This window comes from Xenopus laevis, chromosome 7L (assembly GCF_017654675.1).
Source record: "Xenopus laevis strain J_2021 chromosome 7L, Xenopus_laevis_v10.1, whole genome shotgun sequence".
Lineage (NCBI taxonomy): Eukaryota > Metazoa > Chordata > Amphibia > Anura > Pipidae > Xenopus > Xenopus laevis.
Genome location: NC_054383.1, coordinates 52,917,161 through 52,942,848, shown reverse-complemented (window position 1 = coordinate 52,942,848; position 25,688 = coordinate 52,917,161). Strand labels below are relative to the sequence as shown.

General features: G+C 42.6%; 1 protein-coding gene across 1 annotated transcript in view; it reads left to right on the top strand.

Moving 5' to 3' along the window:
• The window catches only part of ogdhl.L (oxoglutarate dehydrogenase like L homeolog), a 154,175-nt gene that overhangs the window by 36,783 nt on the left and 91,704 nt on the right, over positions 1–25,688 (top strand). The window contains 3 exon segments of the mRNA NM_001094077.1: positions 16,801–16,916; positions 17,119–17,273; positions 22,103–22,249. Coding sequence (NP_001087546.1) covers positions 16,801–16,916; positions 17,119–17,273; positions 22,103–22,249 — 418 coding nt within the window.

The following is a 25,688-nucleotide window of genomic DNA, read 5'->3' as shown; positions in this document are numbered from 1 at the left end:
CAGCTTGTATTTGCTAAAAGATTGGTAAAAATAAATATGTGCACAACTAGTTATGACACAGTATGGTCACTGGCAATGTTCTCTCTCTAAACTCTGTGCAGGTGCGTGCACATGAAATTTTGGGGCCAGTGAACACAACTAATTGTGATGCGCATAAAGAATGGCCTGAGAACACAGTTTCTAAAAATGCACACACAAGTTTAAAATGTACACACAAAAGAATTTTTTGGTGCACATAGTTGAGAAGAGATTAGAGAAAACATTGGTCACTGGTTGCATATTGTTTATAATTGTGTGTAGGTACACTGCTATACATGGTCTAGGGCAGTGATCCCCAACCAGTTGCTCATGAGCCAGTCCCATTGATGTTGCCCCCAGTGGTCTCATGGTAAGTGCCTTTTTGAAATTCTTGTCTTAAATTACATTTTGGAGGCATAAAGACAGGTTTTCTCCAACAGAGCCTCCTGCAGGCTATCAGTCCACATGGGACTGTCACTTAACCTATCACAACCCTTATTTGGCATCCCAAAGGATTTTGCTTGTATGACTCCCCAATGGGTTTTAAATTTAAATGTGGCTCACGTTTAAAAAAGTTTGGGAACCCCCGGTCTTAGGATGTGGAAAACAGTCTTCTGAACTTCTGGTTTTGCCTGTAACATAATAAAAATTGGATTTGCCTCTAATATAATAAGTAAGTTTGATGAAAAAGGCACAACCATCAAGTTAACTCATGAATCAAATAACTGTATCGAGTTTCCACTTTTTATCCTACTGTTATGCCTGATTTTGATTTGAACCATTTTGTTTGCTTCTACATGAGCTGCTATATAGCTAACACAGCTAGAACTGTATTTGCTCTGTTCACTGGTAGATGTTTTTTTACTTTTCTGGTTCCACTGTTGGTGTCAAGTGCGTTACATGCACACAAAGATTTTCATACACAGAGTAACGCTTCCAATCTGTATTTTAGGTCAATTGTGAAATAAAACAAATCCTTCCAGCAATAAGAAGATGGAAAATTCACACTTTTTCATATACCGTTTACTTTTTGTGCTACTCCTAATATTTTAAAAATAAGTAGAAAAAGGGTACTAGGAAGGTGCACCCCACCTTGAACCATAAAAGGCAATTAAATGAAAACTGTAATAGTAATCCAATGTACAGTTAGGCCTATAAATCTTTGGACAGAGACAACTTTTTTCTAATTTTGGTTCTGTACATTACCACAATGAATTTTAAATGAAACAACTCAGATGCAGTTGAACTGCAGAGTTTCAGCTTTAATTCAGTGGGTTGAACAAAAAGATTGCATAAACATGTGAGGAACTAAAGCCTTTTTTAACAGAATCCCTTGGTTTCAGGGGCTCAAATGTAATTAGACAAATTAAAAAACTGAAAATAAAATGTTTATTTCCTAGGGCAGCCCGACTGTCAGTGCAGATGTCTGGATATCTCCAGAGGCAGGACAAAAGAAAAAAACTTAAAGCCTTTAAGCTCCGCCTTCTCCCTTAATTATCTGGCTCTGGCCTTGCCTTTTCAGTTTTTTTCATTTGTCCTGTTAGGAGGTAGGACCAGGGTTAATTCCCTTGTAATTAGTTGAGAGTAGCGAGTTATTTTAGTTTTTATTTCCAGGGAATGTTCGGAGTCCATTCCCTATGGGACTGGGCAGAACTCTCCCTCCTTGCCAGTCAGATAGGCCCAGGATGTATGAAGAGGTGTATTGATGCAGTGATTCAGTTTATGCTTATACTGCTATCTTAATGTCGATACAAGGACAGTCCTGTGGGGACAGCAGAATTCTGGCCTCCGGTGACAGAGGGCTAAAGGAATAGGCAAATTCCCCCTACTGATGGCAGGGGAAGGGTCGCCGGTCTGGGACGTTATGCCTTACAGCAGTGATCCCCAACCAGTGGCTCATGAGCAACATGTTGCTCTTCAACCCCTTGGATGTTGCTCCCAGTGGCCTCAAAGCAGGTGATTATTTTTGAATTCAAGATTTGAAGGCAAGTTTTGGTTGCTTAAAACCAGATGTACTGCCAAACAGAGTCTCCTGTAGGCTGTCAGTCCATATAGGGGCTACCAATAACCAATCACAGCCCTTATTTGGCACCCCAAGGGACATTTTCCATGCTTGTGTTGCTCCCCAACTCTTTTTAAATCTGAATGTTGCTCACAGGTAAAAAAAGGTTGGGGACCCCTGCCTTACAGAGTGGTAAGGATTGTGCAGCTTACTAAAGGTGAGTTCGGCCGGATGCCACCCGTCCCCTGCTCCTTGCCCCCTGGTATGTCTTTCCGGCGGAGTGGAGTACCTCGTATTTCAGAGCGGCACTTACTGTCAGACGCGGCACTGTTTGTGGCAGCAGGTCAGGAAGCTGCTTTTTCGGCAAACTGCCTCTCCGGTATGAGTGGAACGTGGAAGTGCGCGTCTGGGCGGTACTAGCGTAGTTACGCTGGAGACTCAACTCTCGTGGTTTTGGTTCACTTCAGGTGGACGCTAGTGCGTTAAAGTGGCCTGGGTGCGCAGGGTTGAGCACGCTATGAAGTACAGCAATTCCACAGTGAGTGTGGATTTTTGGCAGAGAGAGAAGGTTAAGTCTCTACAGTCAGTATGTTGGTTCCTATATTACCCGACACTCTGCTAGATCTGATTAAAGACATGCCTCAGAGGGATAAGGCAGAGACAAAGGCCAAAAAGTGCTGAACTAAATCTAGGCGCACTAGGTTGTCTCTCAAGGTAGTCAGCCCTCCACCAGCAGTGAAATTTTAGAGAGGGGCAAGTTTAAAAGGGAGTTCTGATACAGAGGCTGCTCCATTCATGCTGCCTGAACCAATTCCCTTGCTAACCCAGGATGCTTGCCCTCTGGCGCAACACTCACCTCCATGGCAATCAGCTGAGGAGGATGCAACGCATGCAGGGCCTTCTTCATCACAACAACAGCAGTTCTCTGAGCTAATAATATGGGTTAAAACGGCTGTTCATCAGTGGATCCAGCAGCACACAGTTCAGAAAAGGAGGCATAGATCCCCTTCTTCTTCTTCTCTTAGATCAGACCTGTCTAGATCCAGAAGTTCTGACCAGTCGCAGGAATCTTCAGAATTTTATTCCTCAGATTCTGATTCAGAAGGGCCAGTTTTTGTCCAGCAGGAGCAGGTTAAACGCCTTTTAAGATATATGCTGCAGACTCTAGAGATAAAAGACACAACTACAGCCACTTCTAAGGCAGATAGAGTGTTAGGTTTGCAACCAAAAAAGCAGATGTACTTCCTGGTCTTTAGATCTATTACTCAAACGATTGATTCAGAGTGGAGTCATCCAGAAAGGAGAGTGAACATTAGTAAGAGATTTTTTACTAAATACCCTATTCCTGAAGAGTACAAACCTAAGTGGGATAAGCCACCAAGGGTCGATTCAGCGGTTTCTAGATTGTTTAAATTTACAACTCTTCCTACTGCAGATGCTATGGCATTCAGAGACCCAATGGACAAGCGGATGGAGAAAGCACTTAAAAGAGCTTGTGCAAATACAACGGCCATTTTCAGACCTGCCACAGCAGCATCGGGTCTGGCACGCAAAGTTCTGGACGCAATAACTGTTGCAACACTATTCACAAGATTAGTTTCTCACAGCAGAGCTTAATCGAGTGGCTACAGCTTTCGATTTCTTAGGTGAGACAGCAATGGAAATCATAAGGTTGGTAGCTAGATCATTGGCTAATGCAGTGGTCACTAGGAGGGCTTTGTGGCTCCGGCATTGGTCAGGAGACAATGCACCAAAAGGTCGATTAATTTCACTACCTTATTCAGGGGAGCATCTTTTTGGGCCTGGATTGAAAGAAATAATTTCAGATGTAACAGGTGGAAAAAGTGCATTCCTACCACAAGGGCAGAAGAATCGTCCGGATCAGTCCTGAAGACAGTCCAACCGATCTTGGGGGTCTTCATATAGGTCCTTTCGTCCATTCAGACGTAACTCATTTAACCAGACCAATTCATCAAACTACGCGGTACATAAGAGAACAACTTGGCCCAGCCAGAACATTCAAACTAGAAAGCCAAGCGTGCCCAATACCTCGAATGCAAGAAGGTCACCAAGCACCGGGTGGAACCGAAGCGTAGAAGTTCCTCACCAGTTCAGGTTCAGAGGTTTTTATTCAAATTTGTTTTTGGTGGAAAAGAAGGGAGGAAGTTACAGGCCTGTTCTGAATCTCAAACCCTTAAAACGTTCATGTAAAAAAAGCAAAGGTTCAAGTTTGAAACGCTAAGAGCAGTTATCCATGTCATGGAGCCACAGTACTTTATGACAACAATCGACCGGCAGGAGGCGTACTTGCATATACGGATACATCCGGATCGTCAAAAATACCTGCGATTTGCGGTGGGCCAGGATCAGTTCCAGTTCAAGGCTCTACCATTTGGGTTGACCATGGCACCTCAGGTGTTTACAAAAATATTGGCACCTATGATAGCTATCCTGAGAATGGAAGGGATAAAAGCAACTCCTTACCTAGACGACATTCTCATCATGTCGCCTACAGCAGAACTAGCAGAAGTGCAGATGCATCAAATGCTCAGTATGCTTTGCCGCTTTGGGTGGCTGATCAATGTCAAGAAGAGCAACCTGTTACCAAACCAATCAGTCAGGAATGGGAATGCAGTTCAATTCTACAGGACATTAAGTTTGGGGGTTATAGTAAACTGATGGTGGGATAACGTTTATTATAGGAAGTGCATATAATCCATACTGACTGACTTCTATTTGGGGTGGAATCCCCATTGTGTTTTTTGCGCATCCGCTGTTTTAAAATTTGCGCAAGGTGTAAACCAAACTTATCCAATTCCAGGACAAGAATGGTGGCACTACCAAATGACAAGGTTTGCAGAACTCTATTTCTGCAAATGGTGCAGCCCACAGCAGAGGACTACTTGAGGCTGTTAGGGTTGATGGTGTCGACTCTGTAGGCAATTCCATATTCCCGGTTTCATCTAAGGTTGCTTCAAAAGCATTTTCTGGGTCATTGGAACAGAAATCACAAAGATCTGTCTCAGAACATTCCAGTCACAAACAACTAAGAGAAGAACTCGGGTGGTGGACAGAAATATTGCAAGAGGCTGTCTGTGGTCACTACAACCTTAATCAGCACGGATACCAGTCTATCAGGCTGGGAGGCAGCAATGAACGACAAGACATGACAGTGGAAGTGGCTGTAGTCTTGGCTGCACATAAATGTTCTGGAGCTAAGTGCAGTTTACAAAGCGCTGAGAGTTTGGTCACATCAGCTGAGAAATTGTCCAATACGAATACAATCCGACAATGCAACTGTGGTGTCATATATGAACCATCAAGGAGGCACAAAGAGTCAAGCAGCGATGAACGAGGTCTCCAAAATATTTCAGTGGGCAGAAAGCCAGGGCTCAACCTTGTTGGCAATATACATCCCAGGAGTGGATAATTGGGAGGCTGATTATCTCAGCAGAAACAAGATCGACCAGGCAGAATGGCTTTACACAGAAACAACAAACTTCCACGGTACTGTGTGAGAATAAATGATCCTATGGCAACAGAGGCCTTAATCATTCCCTGGAAGTTCAGGAAAGTTTATCTCTTTCCACCATTTCCGCTGTTGGCAAGGGTAATAAGGAAGGTTCATCAAGAGCAAGTTCAAGCAATTCTAGTGGCGCTGGATTAGCCTCGGTGAGCGTGGTATGCAGACTTGGTGAACATGTCAGCCTCACCACCATGGCGACTACCGATGCGTTCGGATCTGCTGTCACAGGGACCGGTCAATCATCACAATCTGCAAATGTTATGGGTAGCGGCATGGGATTTGAGACCCAGATCTGGAGGGACACAGGTTTTTCAGAGGAAGTGATAAAAACCTTAATTAAAGCAAGGAAACCTTCTACAGATTTTGGTAAATTTTTCAGTCCTGGTGTACTGAGAACAGAATTTATTGTAGAGATTGCTCTATGCAACAACTCCTTAGTTTCCTCCAAGGAGGCCTTAACAAGGGTCTTAGTATTAGAGCCCTCAGGTCACAGACATCGGCCTTGTCTGTGCTTTTTCAGTTTGAATGGGCTATTCAACCTGAAGTAAAACAATTCTTTCAAGCAGTTCTACACATCAGGCCTCCGTATAGAGATCCCACCCTGCCGTGGGACCTCAATCTGGTGCTAAAGGTGTTACAAGGACCTCCTTTCAAGCCTATGGCTGAATGTTCAGATACATTTCTAGCTGGAAAGTTTTTCTCCTGGCAATTCGGCTAGAAGAGTATCCAAGCTACAAGCACTCTCAGTGAAGGTTCCTTGGATGGTGTTTCACAAGGATAAGGTAGTCTTTAGGACTATACCATCTTTTTTGCCGAAAGTGGTGTCAGAGTTTCACCTGAACCAGGACATCGTACTGCCATCTCTATGTCCCAATCCACAGAATGAGTTAGAGAAACGTCTACATACTTTGGATGTGGTTAGGGCATTGAAATATTACTTTAAGTGAACAGCTTTTAGAAAATCAGGTGCTCTCTTCGTTTCTTATGGGCCACCAAGGAAGGGACAAGCAGCTTCCAAGAGAACGTTAGCAAGATGGTTAGTGGAGCTAATCAACTTTGCTAACAAACAGTCTTCAAAACGGCCACAGTTTCCTGTCAAGGCTCATTCTATGAGGGCCTTCAGTACTTCATGGGCACTGAAGAATTGTGCCACAGCAGAACAGATTTGTAAAGCAGCAACGTGGTCTTCAGTTCATACCTTTGCAAAGTTCTATAGGCTCAACATTTTTGCCTCGGCAGAGGCAGCTTTTAGGAGAAAGGTGCTGCAAGCAGTAGTACCTCCTTAAAATTCTCCCTCCCTTTGTTTTTTCTGGGAAAGACGGCTTTTGAACATCCCCAGACGTCTGCACTAAAGTCGGGCTGCCATGGGAAAACAGGATTTTCTTACCGGTAAATCCTTTTCTCCCGGGCCCGTACTGTCAGTGCAGTATGTCCCTCCCATTTTTTAGAGGAGGTGTTGGTGGTTTGCCAAGGTTCATTTCGGACCAGAATTATCAGTTATATTTAAAAAAAAAGTTAAAAAAGTAAAAAACAAATAAAAAATAAAAAAACAAATATATATATATATATATATATATATATAAAAGAATAAGATTGATTGTATAGTTAAAAGTATGACTGTTTATGTCGTTACCGTTATGCCTTGCATGTTTTCCAAGTTTCTCCTATCCAGGGCTTAAGTATGCAAACTGAAAAGGCAAGGACAGAGCTGGATAATTAAGGCGGAGCTTAAAGGCTTTACGTTTTTTTCTTATGTCCTGCCTCTGGAGATATCCAGGATTAACCCAAGATGTCTGCACTGACAGTACAGGCCCGGGAGAAAAGGATTTACCGATAAGAAAATTCTGTTTTCTAATACTTTGCTGACAGCCTAAAGTCTTGAACTCATGGACATCATGATTCTGGGTTTCCTCCTTTTTAATGCTCTGCCAGGCTTTTACTGCAGCGACTTTCAGTTGCTGTTTGTTTGTGGGCCTTTCTGTCCGAAGTTTAGTCTTCAACAAATTAAATGCATGCTCAATTGGGTTCATCAGGTGACTTGACTTGGCCATTCAAAAATATTCCACTTCTTTGCTTTAATAAACTCCTAGGTTGCTTTGGCTGTAAGTTGTGGGTCATTATGAAACGCCCCCCAATCACTTTGACTGCATTTAGCTGGATTTGAGCAGACAGTATGTCTCTGAACACCTCAGAATTCATTCAGCTGCTTCTGTCCTGTGTCAAAACACTAGTGTTCCAGTGCCACTGGCAGCCATGCACGCCCAAGCCATCACTCTGCCTTTGCCATGTTTTACAGATGATGTGGTATTCTTTGGATCATGAGCTGTTCCATGCCTTCTCCATACTTTTTTCTTGCTATCATTCTGGTAGTGGTTGATCTTGGTTTCATCTGTCCAAAGAATGTTTTTCCAGAACTGTTTCTATTCTTGATGCTTATGAGTGGCTTGCACCTTGCAGTGCACCCTCTGTATTTACTTTCATGCAGTCTTCTCTTTATGGTAGACTTGGATATCGATACGCCTACCTCCGGGAGAGCGTTGTTCACTTGTTTGGCTGTTGTGAAGGGATTTCTCTTCACCAATCATCCACCACTGTTCTGTGGACGTATACAAATATAAGTTAATGGAGGGCACTTATCAATATTGGAAGGAGAAAAAGCTCTTTTTTTTGAGAATTATGAGGTGCAAATAACCCCGGGATAACCCCACAGTCAGCTACCCAAAACCATATACAAGAATAGAGAGGGGATGCACACTAAATAAAGAAAAATAATAATAAATAAATAAATAATACCAGTTTGTCTGATGTATATCTGTTTTCTATACACTATATATAAAAGAGAATTTTTAAAAATACCACCTTTGTTTACTAAGTATTATTTTCTTTATTGAGTGTGCATCCCCTTTCTATTCTTGTATACTTGTCAGGGCCCGAAGGCTCTGTTGTAGTGTGGACCAAGGAGGAGACAACAACACCAAGTTCGCGGTACAAAAGGATTTATCAGAAGAATAGTCGTAATCAGGCAAATGGTCAGTACAGGCAGCAAGGATCAGAATCGATGAAAACAGGCAAGAAGTCGGTACACGAATAAGCAGAATATCAAGAATCACACCCAGGAACTATACAAGATAGACCTATAATTGAGCAAGGACAGAAAGGGCAATTGGAAATAAATAGTCCAAAGTTGGCGCCAAAACTTGACGCAGTGACGTCATGACGCCGACGCCGGCGTCCTCCCGTTGGCGTCCTGACGCTGACGCACATTCTGACGCCGGCGTCCATTCCGTCGCCGGCGACCAATCCTGGGGCGACACGTTTCTGACGCAATCATATTACGACCAGGAAGAGCCGCATGGTGGAGCAGGAGGTCGCCATCTTGGATGTCCCGTGGGGTAAGTTCTTCACTTTCCATTACAGTACCCCCCTCCTTAGGGGGGGCCTCAGGACCACCGAGGCTAGGGGAAGAAGGAAAAAGTCTGTGGAACTTACGAACCAGGACAGGTGCATGTACGTCCGAGCTTTTCACCCAAGAACACTCCTCTGGACCGAACCCCTTCCACTCGATAAGATATTGAAGAGAGCCCCTGGAAATACGAGAGTCCAAGATTCTTTTGACTTCAAATTCCTTGTGATCGTCAACCAAAACAGGAGCTGGAGAGGAAGAAGAAGAGGGGCAAGACATAGCAGGTTTAAGCAGGGAAACATGAAAAACATTAGGTATCCGCAGCTCAGGAGGAAGTTGAAGACGAACAGCCACAGGGTTGATGATTTCGATGATAGGGAAGGGGCCGATGAATTTAGGACCAAGCTTGGGTGTAGGAATCTTGAGACGAATGTTGCGAGTGGAAAGAAAAACTTTATCACCAGGACTGTATGGAGGGGAAGAAATCCTTCTTTTATCAGCAAACCTTTTCTGCACCAGGGAACTCTTCTCTAAGTTTGCTGCAGTAGCATGCCAAATAGCCAACATGTGAGCAGCTTGGTCATTGGTAAGAAGAAAATCTTGGGAAAAAGCCAAAGGATTGAGACCATAAACACAGAAGAAAGGAGACTTTTGGGAAGAAGAATGCAGAGCGTTGTTGTGGGCAAATTCAGCCCAGGGAAGAAGATCCGACCAATCATCCTGGCACAAGGACACATGACAACGAAGAAACTGTTCCAAAGCCTGATTGACCCGTTCTGCGGCTCCATTAGACTGTGGGTGGTAGGCAGAAGAAAATTGAAGGGAAATGTTAAGAGCTTTGCAAAGAGATCTCCAGAACTTGGAAATAAACTGGGAACCCCGATCAGACACAATCTCGGCAGGAAAACCATGGAGACGAAATATATGTTTGATGAAAAGTTCAGAGAGTTCGGGAGCAGAAGGCAGTTTCCGAAGAGGCGTGAAGTGAGCCATTTTACTGAATCTGTCGATCACCACCCAGATGACAGTGTGACCAGACGAAACAGGGAGATCGACAATGAAATCCATCGCCAGGTGAGTCCAAGGTCGAGATGGAATGGGAAGTGGCAAGAGTAAACCCTTGGGGGGGGAATGTCCGGACTTGGAAACAGCACAAGTGGAACAGGACAAAACAAAGTCTTTGACATCTTTCCTTAGGGACGGCCACCAGACCAGACGAGACAGGAGCTCGGTTGTCTTCTTAATCCCTGGATGACCGGCCTGTTTGGAACTGTGAGATTGAGATAAAATGGCATGACGAAAATGAGCAGAAAGTAACTGAGAGGCACAGGAGGGAAACAAGGCGGCAATAATCTTGGTAGAGGGCACAATGGGTACAGGAACTTTCGGGGCAGGAATCTTCAGGAGCAAAGCTTCTGGACAGAGCGTCAGCCTTCCTGTTTCTGGAGCCAGGACGAAACGTGATAATAAAATTAAAACGAGAAAAGAAAAGTGCCCACCTGGCTTGCCGGGGATTGAGGCGCTTGGCTTGCCGGGGATTGAGGCGCTTGAGGGATTGAATAAATTCAAGGTTCTTGTGGTCGGTAAAGATTGTCACCGGAATAGAAGAACCCTCAAGCAAATGTCTCCGTTCTTCCAAGGCCAACTTAACGGCAAGTAGCTCCCGATTGCCCACACCATAGTTCTGCTCAGGGGAAGAAAATTTTTTGGAGAAAAAGGCACAAGGGTGGAGTTTATTGTCAGAAGAAGATTTTTGAGATAGAACTGCTCCAGCTCCTACATCAGAGGCATCGACTTCAATGAAGAAGGGTTGAAGGGGTTCAGGGTGTCTAAGAATTGGAGCAGAAGAAAAGGCTTCCTTGAGGGTCTTGAAGGCTTCGAGAGCTTGAGGGGGCCAGCGTTGAGGTTTATTCCCTTTACGGATCAGGGCAAGGATTGGATGGATCTTGGAAGAAAAGTTTTTGATGAATTGTCTATAATAGTTGGCGAAGCCAATAAATCTCTGAACTGCCTTGATGCTGGTAGGAAGGGGCCAATCCAAAATTGCAGAAACTTTGGCGGGATCCATCTTAAAACCTTGTGGAGAAATGATGTAGCCAAGAAAAGGAATGGAAGAAACTTCGAAGGTGCATTTTTCCAATTTGGCAAAGAGATTGTTTTTCCTCAACCTGGAAAGAACTTCACGCACTTGGCAACGATGATCAGAAAGGTTTTTGGAAAAAATAAGAATGTCGTCTAAGTACACGACCACACACTGTCCCAAAAGATCACGAAAAATGTCATTGACCAATTCTTGGAAGACCGCAGGAGCATTGCAAAGACCGAAGGGCATGACGAGATACTCGTAATGGCCATCACGAGTATTAAAAGCGGTCTTCCATTCGTCTCCCTCACGAATCCGAATAAGATTGTAGGCCCCTCGTAGATCCAACTTAGTAAAGAAACTAGCCCCCTTGAGCTGATCAAAAAGTTCAGAGATGAGAGGAAGAGGATATCTGTTCTTTACGGTGATTTTATTTAACCCCCTGTAGTCAATGCAGGGCCGCAGACTACCGTCTTTCTTTTCAACAAAGAAGAACCCTGCTCCGGCAGGGGAGGTAGAAGGACGAATAAAACCTCTCTGAAGATTCTCCTGGATATAAGACTTCATAGCAGAAGTTTCAGAGGGAGAAAGCGGATAAGTGCGGCCTCAGGGAAGCATGGAGCCGGGTAAAAGTTCGATAGGACAATCATAGGGACGATGAGGTGGGAGAGTCTCAGCGGACTTCTTATCAAAGACATCGGAAAAGGCTTGGTACACAGGAGGGAGAGAAGAACTTGAAGATACTGAAGAAACTTTGACAACAGGAACAGCAGGTAAACAGTTGTGTACACAAAATGGACTCCAACGGGAAATTTGAGAAAAGGACCAGTCAATGACCGGATTATGAACACACAACCAAGGCAATCCCAGGACAACGGGAGTTGAAGGGCAATCGATAAGAAGAAAAGACAGTCTTTCCAAATGCATAGTGCCCACCTTGAAGGAGAGTTCCTGAGTAGACTGCGAGATGATGGCAGAAGAAAGGGGACAATCATCAATCGCCAGGACTCGAAGAGGGGTTGCCAAGGGTTGGAGCGGAATGGCATGGTTATCAGCAAAGGCACGATCCATGAAGTTGCCAGCAGCACCAGAATCGAGGAAAGCCTGAGAAGGGATCTTCTTGGAGCCGAACTGGATTTGAACAGGAAGAAGAAAGCGTTGAGCAGAGGAATGGGGAGGAGAACAAATTCCACCCAGGTAAGTCTCCCCAAGCTTACCTAGGTTTTGGAGTTTCCCAGCTTCACTGGGCATTCCTGGGCGAAGTGGGCTTTTCCCCCACAGTAGAGGCATGACCCAGCGGCCCTTCTCCGGAGCTTCTCCTGTTCGGAAAGGCGTGCCCGCACGATCTGCATTGGTTCTTCAGGTGGTAAAGAAGAAGTAGCAGGTGCCGCAGGAGGAGGAGGAGAAAGGTTGGAAGCTGGACTGGGAAGTAAGGGTCTTTGGAAGCGTGGAGCCAGGGTGGGTTGGTACCTGGAAAACTTCCTAGCGCGCTCCCTGTCAAGTTCGACTTGGAACTCCCTCTGTCGGGTGTCAACCTTCACAGCCAACGCAACAAGGTCCTCCCATCGAGAAGGAATCTCACGAGATACAAGATCGTTCTTGATGCGCATCGCCAGGCCGTTGTAGAAGGCAGCATGGTATCCGTCATTATTCCACGAAGTTTCTGCCACGAGAGTTCGGAATTCGATGGCATATTCCGGAACAGAACGAGTCCCTTGCTGCAGCTGGAATAAACGAGCCGAGGCAGAAGTAGCCGACCTGGAGCATCGAACACCGTGCGAAGGTCCCGGATGAAGGCCTTGGCATCATCGATTACCGGATCTTCCTTCTCCCAAAGAGGAGAAGCCCACTCCAGAGCTTTCCCTTGCAGGCGGGTGATAATATAGCCCACTTTAGCTCGCTCCGAGACAAACTGACCTGGAAGCAGGGTGAATTGGATCTCACACTGGTTGATGAAACCACGGCATGATTCCGGATCACCGCTATACAGAGGAGGTGCAGGGATGCGAGGTTCGGAAACCTGGAGCGGAGTAGCAGGAACCGGCATAGGGACTGGAGCCACAGGAGATAAAGCAGATAATTTCTCCAGGATTGCTTCAAGTGCCTGGCCGAAGTGGGTTTGCTGGGCTTCATAGGTGTGCATACGGGAAGCCAATCCACGAACGGCTCTGCCGACATCAGTAGGAACTTGGGGCTCCTCAGAGGGGTCCATGGCCCAATTATACTGTCAGGGCCCGAAGGCTCTGTTGTAGTGTGGACCAAGGAGGAGACAACAACACCAAGTTCGCGGTACAAAAGGATTTATCAGAAGAATAGTCGTAATCAGGCAAATGGTCAGTACAGGCAGCAAGGATCAGAATCGATGAAAACAGGCAAGAAGTCGGTACACGAATAAGCAGAATATCAAGAATCACACCCAGGAACTATACAAGATAGACCTATAATTGGGCAAGGACAGAAAGGGCAATTGGAAATAAATAGTCCAAAGTTGGCGCCAAAACTTGACGCAGTGACGTCATGACGCCGACGCCGGCGTCCTCCCGTTGGCGTCCTGACGCTGACGCACATTCTGACGCCGGCGTCCATTCCGTCGCCGGCGACCAATCCTGGGGCGACACGTTTCTGACGCAGTCATATTACGACCAGGAAGAGCCACATGGTGGAGCAGGAGGTCGCCATCTTGGATGTCCCGTGGGGTAAGTTCTTCACTTTCCATTACAATACTGTCCTGTGGACATCCAGGTCTTTTTGCATTGCTGAGTTCACCAGTGCTTTCTTTCTTTCTCAGGATGTACCAAACTGTAGATTTTGCCACGCATTTTAGCAATTTCTCAGATGGGTTTTTTTTCTGTTTTTGCAGCTTAAGGATGGCTTGTTTCACCTGCATGGACAGCTCCTTTGACCGCATGTTGTCTGTTCACAGCAAAATCATCCACATACAAGTACCCCCCCTGAAATCAATTTCAGGGCTTTTATCTGCGTTATTGAAAATGACATAACGGAGGAATTGCCCACACCTTCCCATGAAATAGCCTTTGAGTCAATGGTCCAATTACTGAAATGAAGTGATTTAGTTCCTCACATTTTTATGCAATCTTTTTGTTCAACCCACTGAATTAAAGATGAAAGTCTGCAGTTCAACCACATCTGAGTTATTTCATTTAAAATTCATTGTGGTAATGTACAGAACCAAAATTAAAAATAAGTTGTCTCTGTCCACAGATTTATGGGCCTAACTGTATATGTACACAGGTATATGTATTTCTAAATAGGTTTTATTTTCTGTTAATACCAATTGTCTCCATCCAACAACTAGATGTCTGCAGCCTTCTTACTGTAATCTGTCATGGCTAAGAACTGTCTTTTCCAGAGGAGCCGGAGTGTGATTGATGGCTATGTTTCTGAATGTAAGCTATTGCATCTGTCATGAAGAGGTTGATGATGTGCACCGGCTGAATGGGATTGCGCATAATAAAGCCATGGATTAATGAGCTCTAGCTTCTTACAACACTTTCAAAAGCTTTGTTGTTTTTCATTTTACCAATTTAATCTCTGTTGAAGCTTAAATGCTTGATATATGATTTTATTCCTGACTGCTTGGATTGATAAGTGATCTTAGAGACACAGAACATGACGCTTATTTACCCCATTTCAGGTGAAAGAAAAAAAATAAATTCCAGTTTCTCGAACGGTTGCAATGTTTCCATGTTCTAATTTCTCTTGTCTTTTATTGCGCAAACTCTGAAAATGCAAATATGAAATCATTATTATTGTATCACAGGCTTGAATGGTTTTGGAACACAATGATTAATGCTTTTTAAAATATAAAGAATGGTTACTTGCATGTGCTGTTAGGGCAAGGGCACATCAGAACTAGTAGTAAAGATTGATTTTTTACTGTGTCTCAAGCAACTCTCAAATATATACAACTCCAAAAGAAAAATCCAAGTTGTAGTTCAACATCAACTATAGGAAGAAACCAGCACTAATAGGAGTTAAAAATAAAAATAAAAATGATTATGAAATGGATGTTTTGGTCTAAAACAAGATTTTTATCAAGATCTTGGTTTAGATAATAATGTCCATTTCATAATGAAAATGTTTGTTTTCCTATTTTAAAATCCTGGGAAAGCTGGTTTCTTCCTACGATATATATATATATATGTGTACATGTGTTGCTTTTTAGCAGCTGCTATTTCCCTAGCTGTTTAAATGAGTTTTCAGTTTGGAATCTGGTTGAATCGTTAGTGTTTCGCAAAACTGATTATTCGTCCTTGTGATTTTAAAACTCGAAATGTAAATATGCAAAGGCTGTAGACTCTATTTGCGCTTAATCTTTGGTGGAGGTTTGGTATTCTGCAGAGATGTTAAGAAATGCTTTTAAACATTTAAAGCTTATAGTACATGTCACAGTGTTTGAGGCACAAAGAAAATAAAGAAAATAAGTGTCCTACTCAGGGTCACAAAACATGAGAGAGGAAATTAACCCAGACCTCCCTGAGTCACAATACAGTGGATTAATCACTGATCTGCTCTTTTGGGAACTGCAAAGTAAAATTGCCACCTGCCTCTTCTAAACAGAATGCTCTGACAGAGAAATGCCCTTCAGCATCTAGTATTACATGTGGGGAACATATTTTAGCCATAGTGCAGTTCTTTACAGTTTATGCCTCAGAGGTCTTTAATTTTGTTAATAACAGGCAGTTGACCTTACATTTCTTTTTTGCGCCTCCATAGACCATCATAATGATTGTAAGTCTTTATATAGAACATTTTTGCACTTTACTCCTAATGGAATATGTGCAGTGTCATCTCTGCTTATTATATTCATTATTTTAAATACAGAAACTGCGAGATAGTCCTCTTTGTATTGATCGCTTTGTGCTCCCTCTTAAGAGGACAGTAATTCATAGTGTATTTAAACTGTCAAGTTCAGTCAGTTTCCATTAGGATCTGACCTTACTGTGTTTCCTTTATTTTACTTTTCTTTCTGAAATAATAACTCTCAAGACCTGGACCTTTCAGCATTCTCTTCCCCCTCCCAACCATGTCTCTTACTGGATTAAATTTGGCCTTTGATGTTTCATTTTCCATTTATGCTACATAAATATACTGAATGCTGTTTTGTTATTGGCAAACCGCTCTTTAAAGAAGGGTTGCAATTTTACTAGTCCAACCAAAGCCTCTGTATCTCCTGATGAACTACATCTTCCAGAATCCTTTCACAAGTAGCTTAATTTAGCTGATACCTTAGTCCATGCTTTACATCTTGACATCTCTTTGAATATCAAATATTCTATTTCTATTAAGGTTATTAAAAGAAGAACTGAAGGCTGTGAAAGTTTACACAACTTTACAAAAGTTTGATAAATGATGGGGACCTAACAATAGGGGGAGCAGATCCCATAATGGGGAATATGGACTTCTAAGGACTCACAGGTTGCTTCTCCTGAAGCTATACTAATACACCTGTATACATAAGTGAGGATGGGGAATGACCTATTGCAATACTGGAGTTGATGCCGTGTCTCGTGCTTAAAAAACAAGGGCTGCAATGTAGGGCATTTGTAGAGGCATGAGTTGTCACTGCTGGACGGCTGAAGTACAGTAACTTTAGGCTGAAAATCCCGAAGGATAAGGTACAGCATCTAACTTTTTCTTCTCTGCTGATGTGAATTTAAGCAGACAGCTTTGCTCAAAAAATTATACAATGTGTGCTATTTTGGGACATTTTGGTGACTAAAGATTGTATTCTTGTTTGTATTCAGGCTTTTATGGGTTGCATGAAGGAGATCTGGACAAAGTTTTCCGCTTGCCAACAACCACATATATTGGAGGAACCGATTCTACCCTGTCTCTGCGAGAGATTATCAGAAGATTGGAGGTAAATTGGGCTTTTGTGTGTTCAGAAGAAGAACTTTAGCTGATGACCTTTAGGTGCAATCATTTATTATAAATTGATATCCTTTAGGAGAAACAGGACAAATGTAGGTCAGTGGCAATACATATCTGTGTAAATATGTTTTTTTCTGCTAGTTTTGTCATACTTGCCACTAACATCTCACATATGGGATTTTGCCTTTCAGAATTCATATTGTCAACACATTGGGCTGGAGTTTATGTTTATCAATGATGTAGAACAATGCCAGTGGATTCGACAAAAATTTGAGACCCCTGGCATTATGAAGTTTACAAACGAAGAGAAGCGAACACTTCTAGCCAGGCTCATACGGTCTACCAGGTATCCCAGAATTGCATTTTTTTTGTAACTTGCATTTTATTGATTTTCATAAAAACAGTACAGACATTTCCAATGATGCCAGGTAGCTAAGGTAAGTAACAATGGAATATTACTAGCAAACGCTGGTTACATTCAATACATATCCGTTGAAAGAAAAATCATAGACAGCGAACAAGTGGGGGTGGTTAACAAAAAATAAGAGCAAGCCCTACGAGATGCCGTCAAGTATACAAGGTGGAGCTAGCCCAGGGAGCCATTCCTTTACACCTATACAATCAAACACAATGAATCATCAGCTATCGTAAGAGTGAGCTTCTGCAGTCGTTAGGAAGTAGTTCCAGTTACCCCAGACTCATGTAAGTGCAATGTGTTACTTATTCGGGAGGTAATTTCCTCAAATCTCTTATTACTCTCAAGCCTAGAAATAACCTCCCAAATAGTGGGAAGTGCAGGGGACTTCCATTTGGAGGTGATTGCCAACCTTGCCACCGTCGACACCTGGTTAACCCACTTTTGACCAGCGTTGCCTATACCAGTGACAGGGAGGGCTAACAACAAATGGGGCATCTCAATATACAGAGAGGTTTTAAAAACCTTCGTTATCAGCTTAATAATATCTTCCCAAAAATGTGTTCGTTTCGGACATTCCCATAAAACATGAAATAGAGTGCCCTTTTGTTGGCAACCTCTCCAGCACATAGGACTGCATTGAGCAAACATTTTAGAGAGTCGGTCCGGGGTGAGGTACCACTTCATCATCATTTTATAAATACTCTCTTTCTGCTGGGTACACGCCGTCATTTTCCGTGCGTTCTCCCACATCCTTCCCCATTGGGAATGGGACCATTCCTTCCCCCAAGCTTTTTCCCAGTATTGCATATAAGTGTGCTTAGGGAATGGCTCGTCCGGCATGGCATTGAGTAGGCAATATAATTGTGAGATCAGCCCCTTGTAAGGGAAACCGCTACCTAATATTTTCTCAAATGGAGACAGCTGTATCTGGGAACGTTGCCCAAACAAAGATGTAATGTAATGTTTAATCTGGAGATATTCCATCTTTTTCCCCGTGCTTCAGTTACATTTTCTTAACAATCCGTCGTATGTGTATAACTGCTTCCTCAGCGGGTTAATAAAATCATTTATCCTATTAAACGCATGCGCCGCCCAATCCAATTGGTATGATGGCCCTTGGCCAGGCTGGAAGTCCGGATTAGCAGAGAACAACAATAAGGTTGAAGGATATTTGCTAATCCGATATTTCTTTAACCAATGTTTCCAGATCGAGAGGGTGAAAGTTATGGGCTTAGGGGCCAATGCTGATAGCTGGACTCTAGGGTGGTTAGTTAAGATCAGGTTGCTTATATGGTAGGGGAGGGTCCATGTGGCTTCTAATTGTGCCCACTTAGTAGGCGCTTGAGGTTGCAACCAGGCCAGAGTTTGGCGCAGATGTGAAGCCTCGTAGTATTTGCTTATGTCTGGTACCGCAAGGCCCCCCTGATGCCGCCCTGCTAAGAGCACTGAACGTGGCAATCTTGGTTTTGCCGCACCCCATATGTATTTAAGTATCAATTTTTGAATATGGCCTAATTTAGTGACAGGGATGTGAACTGGTATGGTTTCAAACAAGTATAAAAGTTTAGGAAGCACTGTCATTTTGACTGCGGCTATACGCCCAAACCAAGATATATTATGGGACCCCCATTCCTGCATGTCTTTCCGAATCCGATCAACCAGAGGCACAAAATTCGCTTGGTACAGCTGGCGATAATGTGGTGTCAGTTTTACTCCTAGATAATTTATGTGTGATGTCTGCCACTTATAACGGAAAGTCTCCTGAAGAGCCCCCTTAGCTTGACCACCTACGTGAAACATGAGAGCCTCAGATTTAGCCCAGTTGATCTTGTATCCTGCCACTAAGCTATACTCCTGTAATGTGTGGTGTAGATTAGGTAGGGAGATAGAGGGATTACTGAGAGTGAGCAGGACATCGTCAGCGAAAAGTGATATCTTGTATGTGTCGGGCCCCACTGTAATTCCTGCAATGTCTGGGTGGTCCCTTATTTTGGCAGCCAACGATTCTATACTGAGGGCGTGAAGCAGAGGAGAAAGTGGGCAGCCCTGCCGTGTACCATTCCTAATATGGATAGGCATGCCAGCATCACCATTCAATTTCAGATAGGCAGAAGGGGTCGTGTATAATGATTTGATAGCTTGGAGGAAAGGTCCGTGGAATCTCATATATTGGAGTAGCCTAGTCATATATGTCCAATCCAGTCTGTCGAAGGCTTTCTCCGCATCTAAACTCAAAACAACAGATGGAGTGCCCTGTGATTGAATAATATCTATAAGATCTATGGCTCTGTGAGTGTTATCACCTGCTTGCCTTCCCATCACAAAACCCACTTGATCAGAATCTATCAGTTTGGGCAAGAGTGGGGCTAGGCGCTGAGCCAATATTTTAGTGAATATTTTCAAGTCACTATTTAAAAGCGCTATAGGCCTATAGCTTCCGCACTGTGTCAGATCCTTGCCCTCCTTGGGAAGTACCGTTATGTATGAGGAAAGCATAGAGGTAGGAATTTGTTCTTTTCCCTGCAGGAAGGTGTTAAAGAGCTCAGCCAGGATGGGGGCAAGGGTATCCCTAAAGACTTTGTAATATGTATTAGTGAATCCGTCAGGCCCTGCAGATTTGTGGAGAGGGATAGCTCTGAGGACTGCAAGAACCTCGTCCCCCGTAATCTCCTTATTTAATTTCTCTAGGTCCTCCTCGGTCAGTTTGGGTAAGCGGCACCCCTCTAAGAACTGAGCAAGATGTTGCGATTTATTATCGGTGGCTTGGGAGGGTGGTGGAATAATAGGAATGAAAAGCTTGTGAAATTTGAGTGGGATTGTGAGTAGCCTCCCCGTTGCTGGGACAGATCGTTAAAATTTGGGATTGCCTGGCTCGCCTTTTTAATTGGTTTGCTAGTAAAGTTTGGGCCTTGTTTCCCATTTGATAATATTTCCTCTTAGTCCAAAGCAGTGTTTTCTCTGCATCTAGCAGGGCAAGTTGTTTCAAAGAGGTGCGTAAAGTGCAAATTTCTTGCATCAGTGCCGGGTCTGAGTTATGGTGTACTGCAGATTCTAATTGATATAATTTGGATTCCAATTTGTAAATTTGTTGTCTTCTAGTACTTTTCCTAGTGGTAGAGATTGAGATAAGGTGACCCCGAAATGACAGCTTTATGGGCTTCCCAAGTTAAGGCTATGGAATCTATAGACCCCCTGTTCTGCACAAAATACTCTTTCAGATGATTCTCAATGACTTCCTTAGTGTGAGGGTCGTTGAGAATTTTTTCATTCAATCTCCAGTGAGGCTGCTTTGGAATCACGAAATATTTAAAGTAATGGGGGCATGGTCCGACCATGAGATAGCCTGGATAGAAGTGGTGGTTGGATATTTCAGACAATTTTGGGATACAAAAAAATAATCCAGTCTCATGGAGGTCTGATGAAGGGAGGAGTAAAAGGTATATCTGCGGTCTCTAGGGTGATCGATACGCCACGCATCAAACAGGGCATTGGATCTAATAACAGTGCCGAATTGTTTGGCCTGCCGTGGAACCGGGGAAGTGCGTGAGGGGCAGATGTCTCTATCCACTATTTCAGAGAAAACCAAAGTCACCCCCTATTAGTAGAATCGTGGAGGAATGTTTGGTTTGCCAGTGACAAAACTTTGCGTATCGTACGAAGTTGTTTGGTATTGGGAACATACACATTGATCAAAGTTATAGGAGTACCAACGTATGAGCCCTGTAACAGCAAGTAGTGACCGTTAGGGTCTGCGATGTGACTTGTTATCGTCAAGGGGCAATCCTTATGAATCAGAGTCATAACCCCTTTCTCAAGGAGAAAGGGGCTCGCCCCGAAACGTCGCACGTCCGCACAAATAAACAGCAAGGGGTCACCCTGCACTGCAATTTACCTCGTGTGCCAGTATATCTTTACTGGAAGTATCAAATAAATCTAACCTTATCAGACAATAAAGACAATTTGTGCAAGACTGTTTCTGTATTACTGATTAAATGGAATAGGTGTTTATAGGTATAGTAAATAATATAAATATATATATAATAGTAAATAAACAGCCCATGAATAATGTGTACTGTAGCTAATGCTAGATTCAAACACCATAGGTAGGTAGGTTTCTAACCCAATTGTCTCACTTACAAAAGCAGACTATTCTTAAAAACTGAATATGGGTTCAGAACTTTATAATTTGAATATCTTTCACCTAGTGTAATTTCTCCTAACATGAGTAAGAAAAAGAGTATGTTGTGCAGTGGCTGCCAAATGTTTAACAGATAATCTAGGTATACAACAATAAATTTCCTTAATAATGGTTCCCCACACAAATTTGTAGAAAAAGTTAACCTTTAGTGTTTCTGGCTTGGACTTCAACACCATGCGCAATGCTTCTCTTTTTTTGCAGTATGGAGTTTGGTTGTATGTATAGTATGCATAGTTTTTGTCCCTCACAAAGTGAAGTGCATATACAGTACACACACTGATTGTGTTTATATACTTTATTCTGTAATGTGCTGTAGTAGACAATGTCACTATAACAATGGTGTAACTACCATACAGCAGGGGGGCACGGAACAAAGGGTCTGCTTATGGTAACCTTTCTCTGTAGTCCCTCTCCATAGCTCCTTCTGTCATAATTTTTACCGCCTGTCGCAAACAAACAAGCAGGTGGGTGGACAACCTGCAGTGTGATATAATAAACCTTTCTATGTCTGTCATTTCTGTTGGTTACTGGCAGATAAACACACATTTTCCTTCTCTAGGTTTGAAGACTTCCTAGCACGCAAGTGGTCATCTGAGAAGAGATTCGGGTTGGAAGGGTGTGAGGTCATGATTCCAGCATTGAAGGCAATCATAGACAAGTCTAGTGAGATGGGACTGGAATATGTCATACTAGGGATGCCTCACAGGTATGTTTATAGTCATGTGCAACAAAATATTTAGTACTCAGTTTTACAACTTTGTTGTAAATGTCTCAAACTTTAGTATGAATTTACAACACACAAGTGCTCAATTTTAGACAACAACTATCATATTAGTGTGTATGTCTAATAAATCCTCTGCCTCTTTTTTTCATCTCTTTTTGAAGATTTTATGGTTTCATTTTACAAAGCGTTACAAGAGCAAATGGATAAATTCCACAGAAAATAAAAATTAAGTTCTAACAATTTTACCAGAGCAGGTAGGATATTGATGTTTCATTTTTAGAAATTATTAATCAAACTCAAAGAAACTTATTAAGCAAGTCAGACAAATTAGGGAGACTCTTCAGAGGTTTGTGATGGTCAGGCATAGGCCATAGGCCAACAGTGTAAAAGCTGGTCTGGTAAATAGCACTTTCTCATGTTTACATTTGTTCAGATCTTGTGTGATAGGGGTCAAGGGCAAGAATGAACAGTAGTAGAGATAGCAGGCAGCCCTGATGAGTACCTCTCCCTATCAAGATATTAAGACAGCATTAAAGCAGTGTGCATGTTTATTCTCACTCTGGATGGCAGTGGATGTGATTTACTTAGACTTTGCTAAAGCATTTGATACAGTTCCACACAGAAGGTTACTGGTTAAATAAAGGAATGTTGGCCTGAAACATAGTATTTGTACCTGGACAAAGAACTGGCTAAAAGATTACAAAGAGTGGTGGTAAATTGAAAATTTTCTAATTGGACCAGTGTTGTTAGTGGAGTACCGCAGGGCTCTGTACTAGGTCCCTTGCTTTTCAACTTGTTTATTAATGACCTGGAGGTGGGCATTGAAAGTACTGTTTCTAATTTTTCAGATGATACTAAATTGTGCAGAACTATAGGTTCCATGCAGGATGCTGCCACTTGGAAAACTGGGCAGCAAACTGGAAAATAAGGTTCAATGTTGATAAATGCAAGGCTATGCACTTTGGCAAAAATAATATATTATATGCAAGTTATACACTAAATGCCAGTGTGTTGGGCGTTTCCTTAATTGAGAGGGATCTAGTGTCATTCTGTGGCTACTAAAGCAAATAAAGTTCTGTCTTGCATAAAAAAGGGCATTAACTTAAAGGATGAAAACATAATTATGCCTCTTTATAGGTCCCTGGTAAGGCCTCATCTGGAGTATGAACTGGTTAGAGGAATGGAAGGCTTAAATTATGAGGGTAGACTGTCATGGTTAGGGTTGTTTTCCAAAAAAGGCGCTTGCGAGGGGACATGATTACACTTTACAAGTACATTAGAGAACATTATAGACAAATAGCAGGGGACATTTTTACCCATAAAGAGGATCACCGCACCAGAGACCACCCCTTCAGAATAGAAGAAGAGAAATTTCATTTGAAGCAACGTAGGTGGTTCTTCTCAGTGAGGACAGTGAGGTTGTGGAATGCACTGCCTGGTGATGGTGTGATGGCTGAGTCTGTTAAGGCTTTTCAGAGTGGTTTGGATGATTTCTTGAACATACATAATATCAAAAGCTATTGTGATACTAAACTCTATAGTTAGTATAGATATGGGTGTATATAATTTATGTGACGGTATGGAGAGGTGTGTGTGTATGGATGCTGGGTTTTCATTTGGATGGGTTGAACTTGATAAACGTTGTCTTTTTTTCAACCCGATTTAACTATGTAACCATGCATTCAGTTTTTGTTGAAAAATAAAACCATATCTTTCTCAATAGGATGAGGTGAGCGAAATTGGTTAGATTTGTGTCTAAATGTATCTCGTACCAGCCTTTACTATTTGCTACTTTGATGCTTTTTAAATATAGTTTCATAGTTACATAGTTAAATTGGGGTGAAAAAAGACAAAGTCCATCAAGTTCAACCCCTCCAAATGAAAACCCAGCATCCATACACACTCCTCCCTACTTTTACATAAATTCTATATACCCATACCTATACTAACTATAGAGCTTAGTATCACAATAGCCTTTGATATGTCTGTCCAAAAAATCATCCAAGCCATTCTTAAAGGCATTAACTGAATCAGCCATCACAACATCGCCCGGCAGTGCATTCCACAACCTCATTGTCCTGACTGTGAAGAACCACCTACGTTGCTTCAAATGAAAGTTCTTTTCTTCTAGTCTAAAGGGGTGGCCTCTGGTACGGTGATCCACTTTATGGGTAAAAAGGTCCCCTGCTTTTTGTCTATTATGTCCTCTAATGTACTTGTAAAGTGTAATCAAATAGGTCCCAAAGTATTAACATTTCCTGATGCAAAAATGTTTTGTTAATCAAAAACAAATAACTCCTTCTTACCCTAGCTACTTGTACTATTACAATATCCACTTCATAAGTCAAGGCTAGGTTTATGTCTCCTCTTGCTTGCATTTGCTGTGAGTCATCTGTGGCAAGAGAGTTTAGGCCTCGTTTACATGGGGCTGGATGCAGTACTAAAGCATTTGCATCCTTGCCACACTCTGTACATTGATTTTGATCTGAAATCTGGCATGAGAGGCAGAGCACAGAGCTGGCAGGTGTATGCCAGGCCTCTTTACTGCATGCCACAGGGCAGGTGGGTAGACAAGAACCGTTTGCTCTATGCAATTATCAGCCAGGTGCACTTCCCTGATTCTACAGCATAGGGAGGCAGATAAAAGTATAAGCAGACACTCAAAAAGAGACACACCAGTCCAGGCTGTGTTTTTTTTTTTTTTTTTAATTGAAACGCAGGAATAAACACAGCCTTAACATAGGCTAGAATGTTACTGGAAATACAGTGGTTTTTAACCTTTTAACTGCCAAGCATGTACGGCATACATGGCGGTTCAGGGCTCAGTCTGCCACAGTGTACGTCTTTTGCAGCTGAGCCCTACTCTCTGCATCCTTATGTATATTTAGTATAGTTTTGCTGTTTGGTGCTTTGGTATAGAAAGATATATTTTACTTAGTTTGATTTGTCAGAATATGTGCATTCCAAAAATATATGGTTTTCTGGGGGTCTTTCTACAGTTTGGGGGTCTTACGGCACATAACACACAGTGGTTTCTTTTCAGTAGCTGAGTTGGCCAGCGTGAAAATTCATATGCATGTTTTTCATTTGGGATCCGTACATACCACATTCTTTGGTAAATCTATGCATATTGGGCATCAAACTATTCAGTAGACCTCTGTCCTCATATTTACAGTGATTTTATTTTGTACATAAAACATTGTGTGAGATAAATGCGGAAAACTGCAACATTTTTAGGCGATTCTCAGAAATGTTGTAAAAACCCTATATTTAGAAAAGCGTGGTAGTTTGGTGTAGAAAGACATCTTTATCTTTGTTGGATTCATCAGAATTTGTACTTACCAAAAATATATGGTTTGGCTTGTGGCACATAATATGAATTCAAGGGTCTTTGTTCAGAAGGCGAATCGAATCGGCAGCA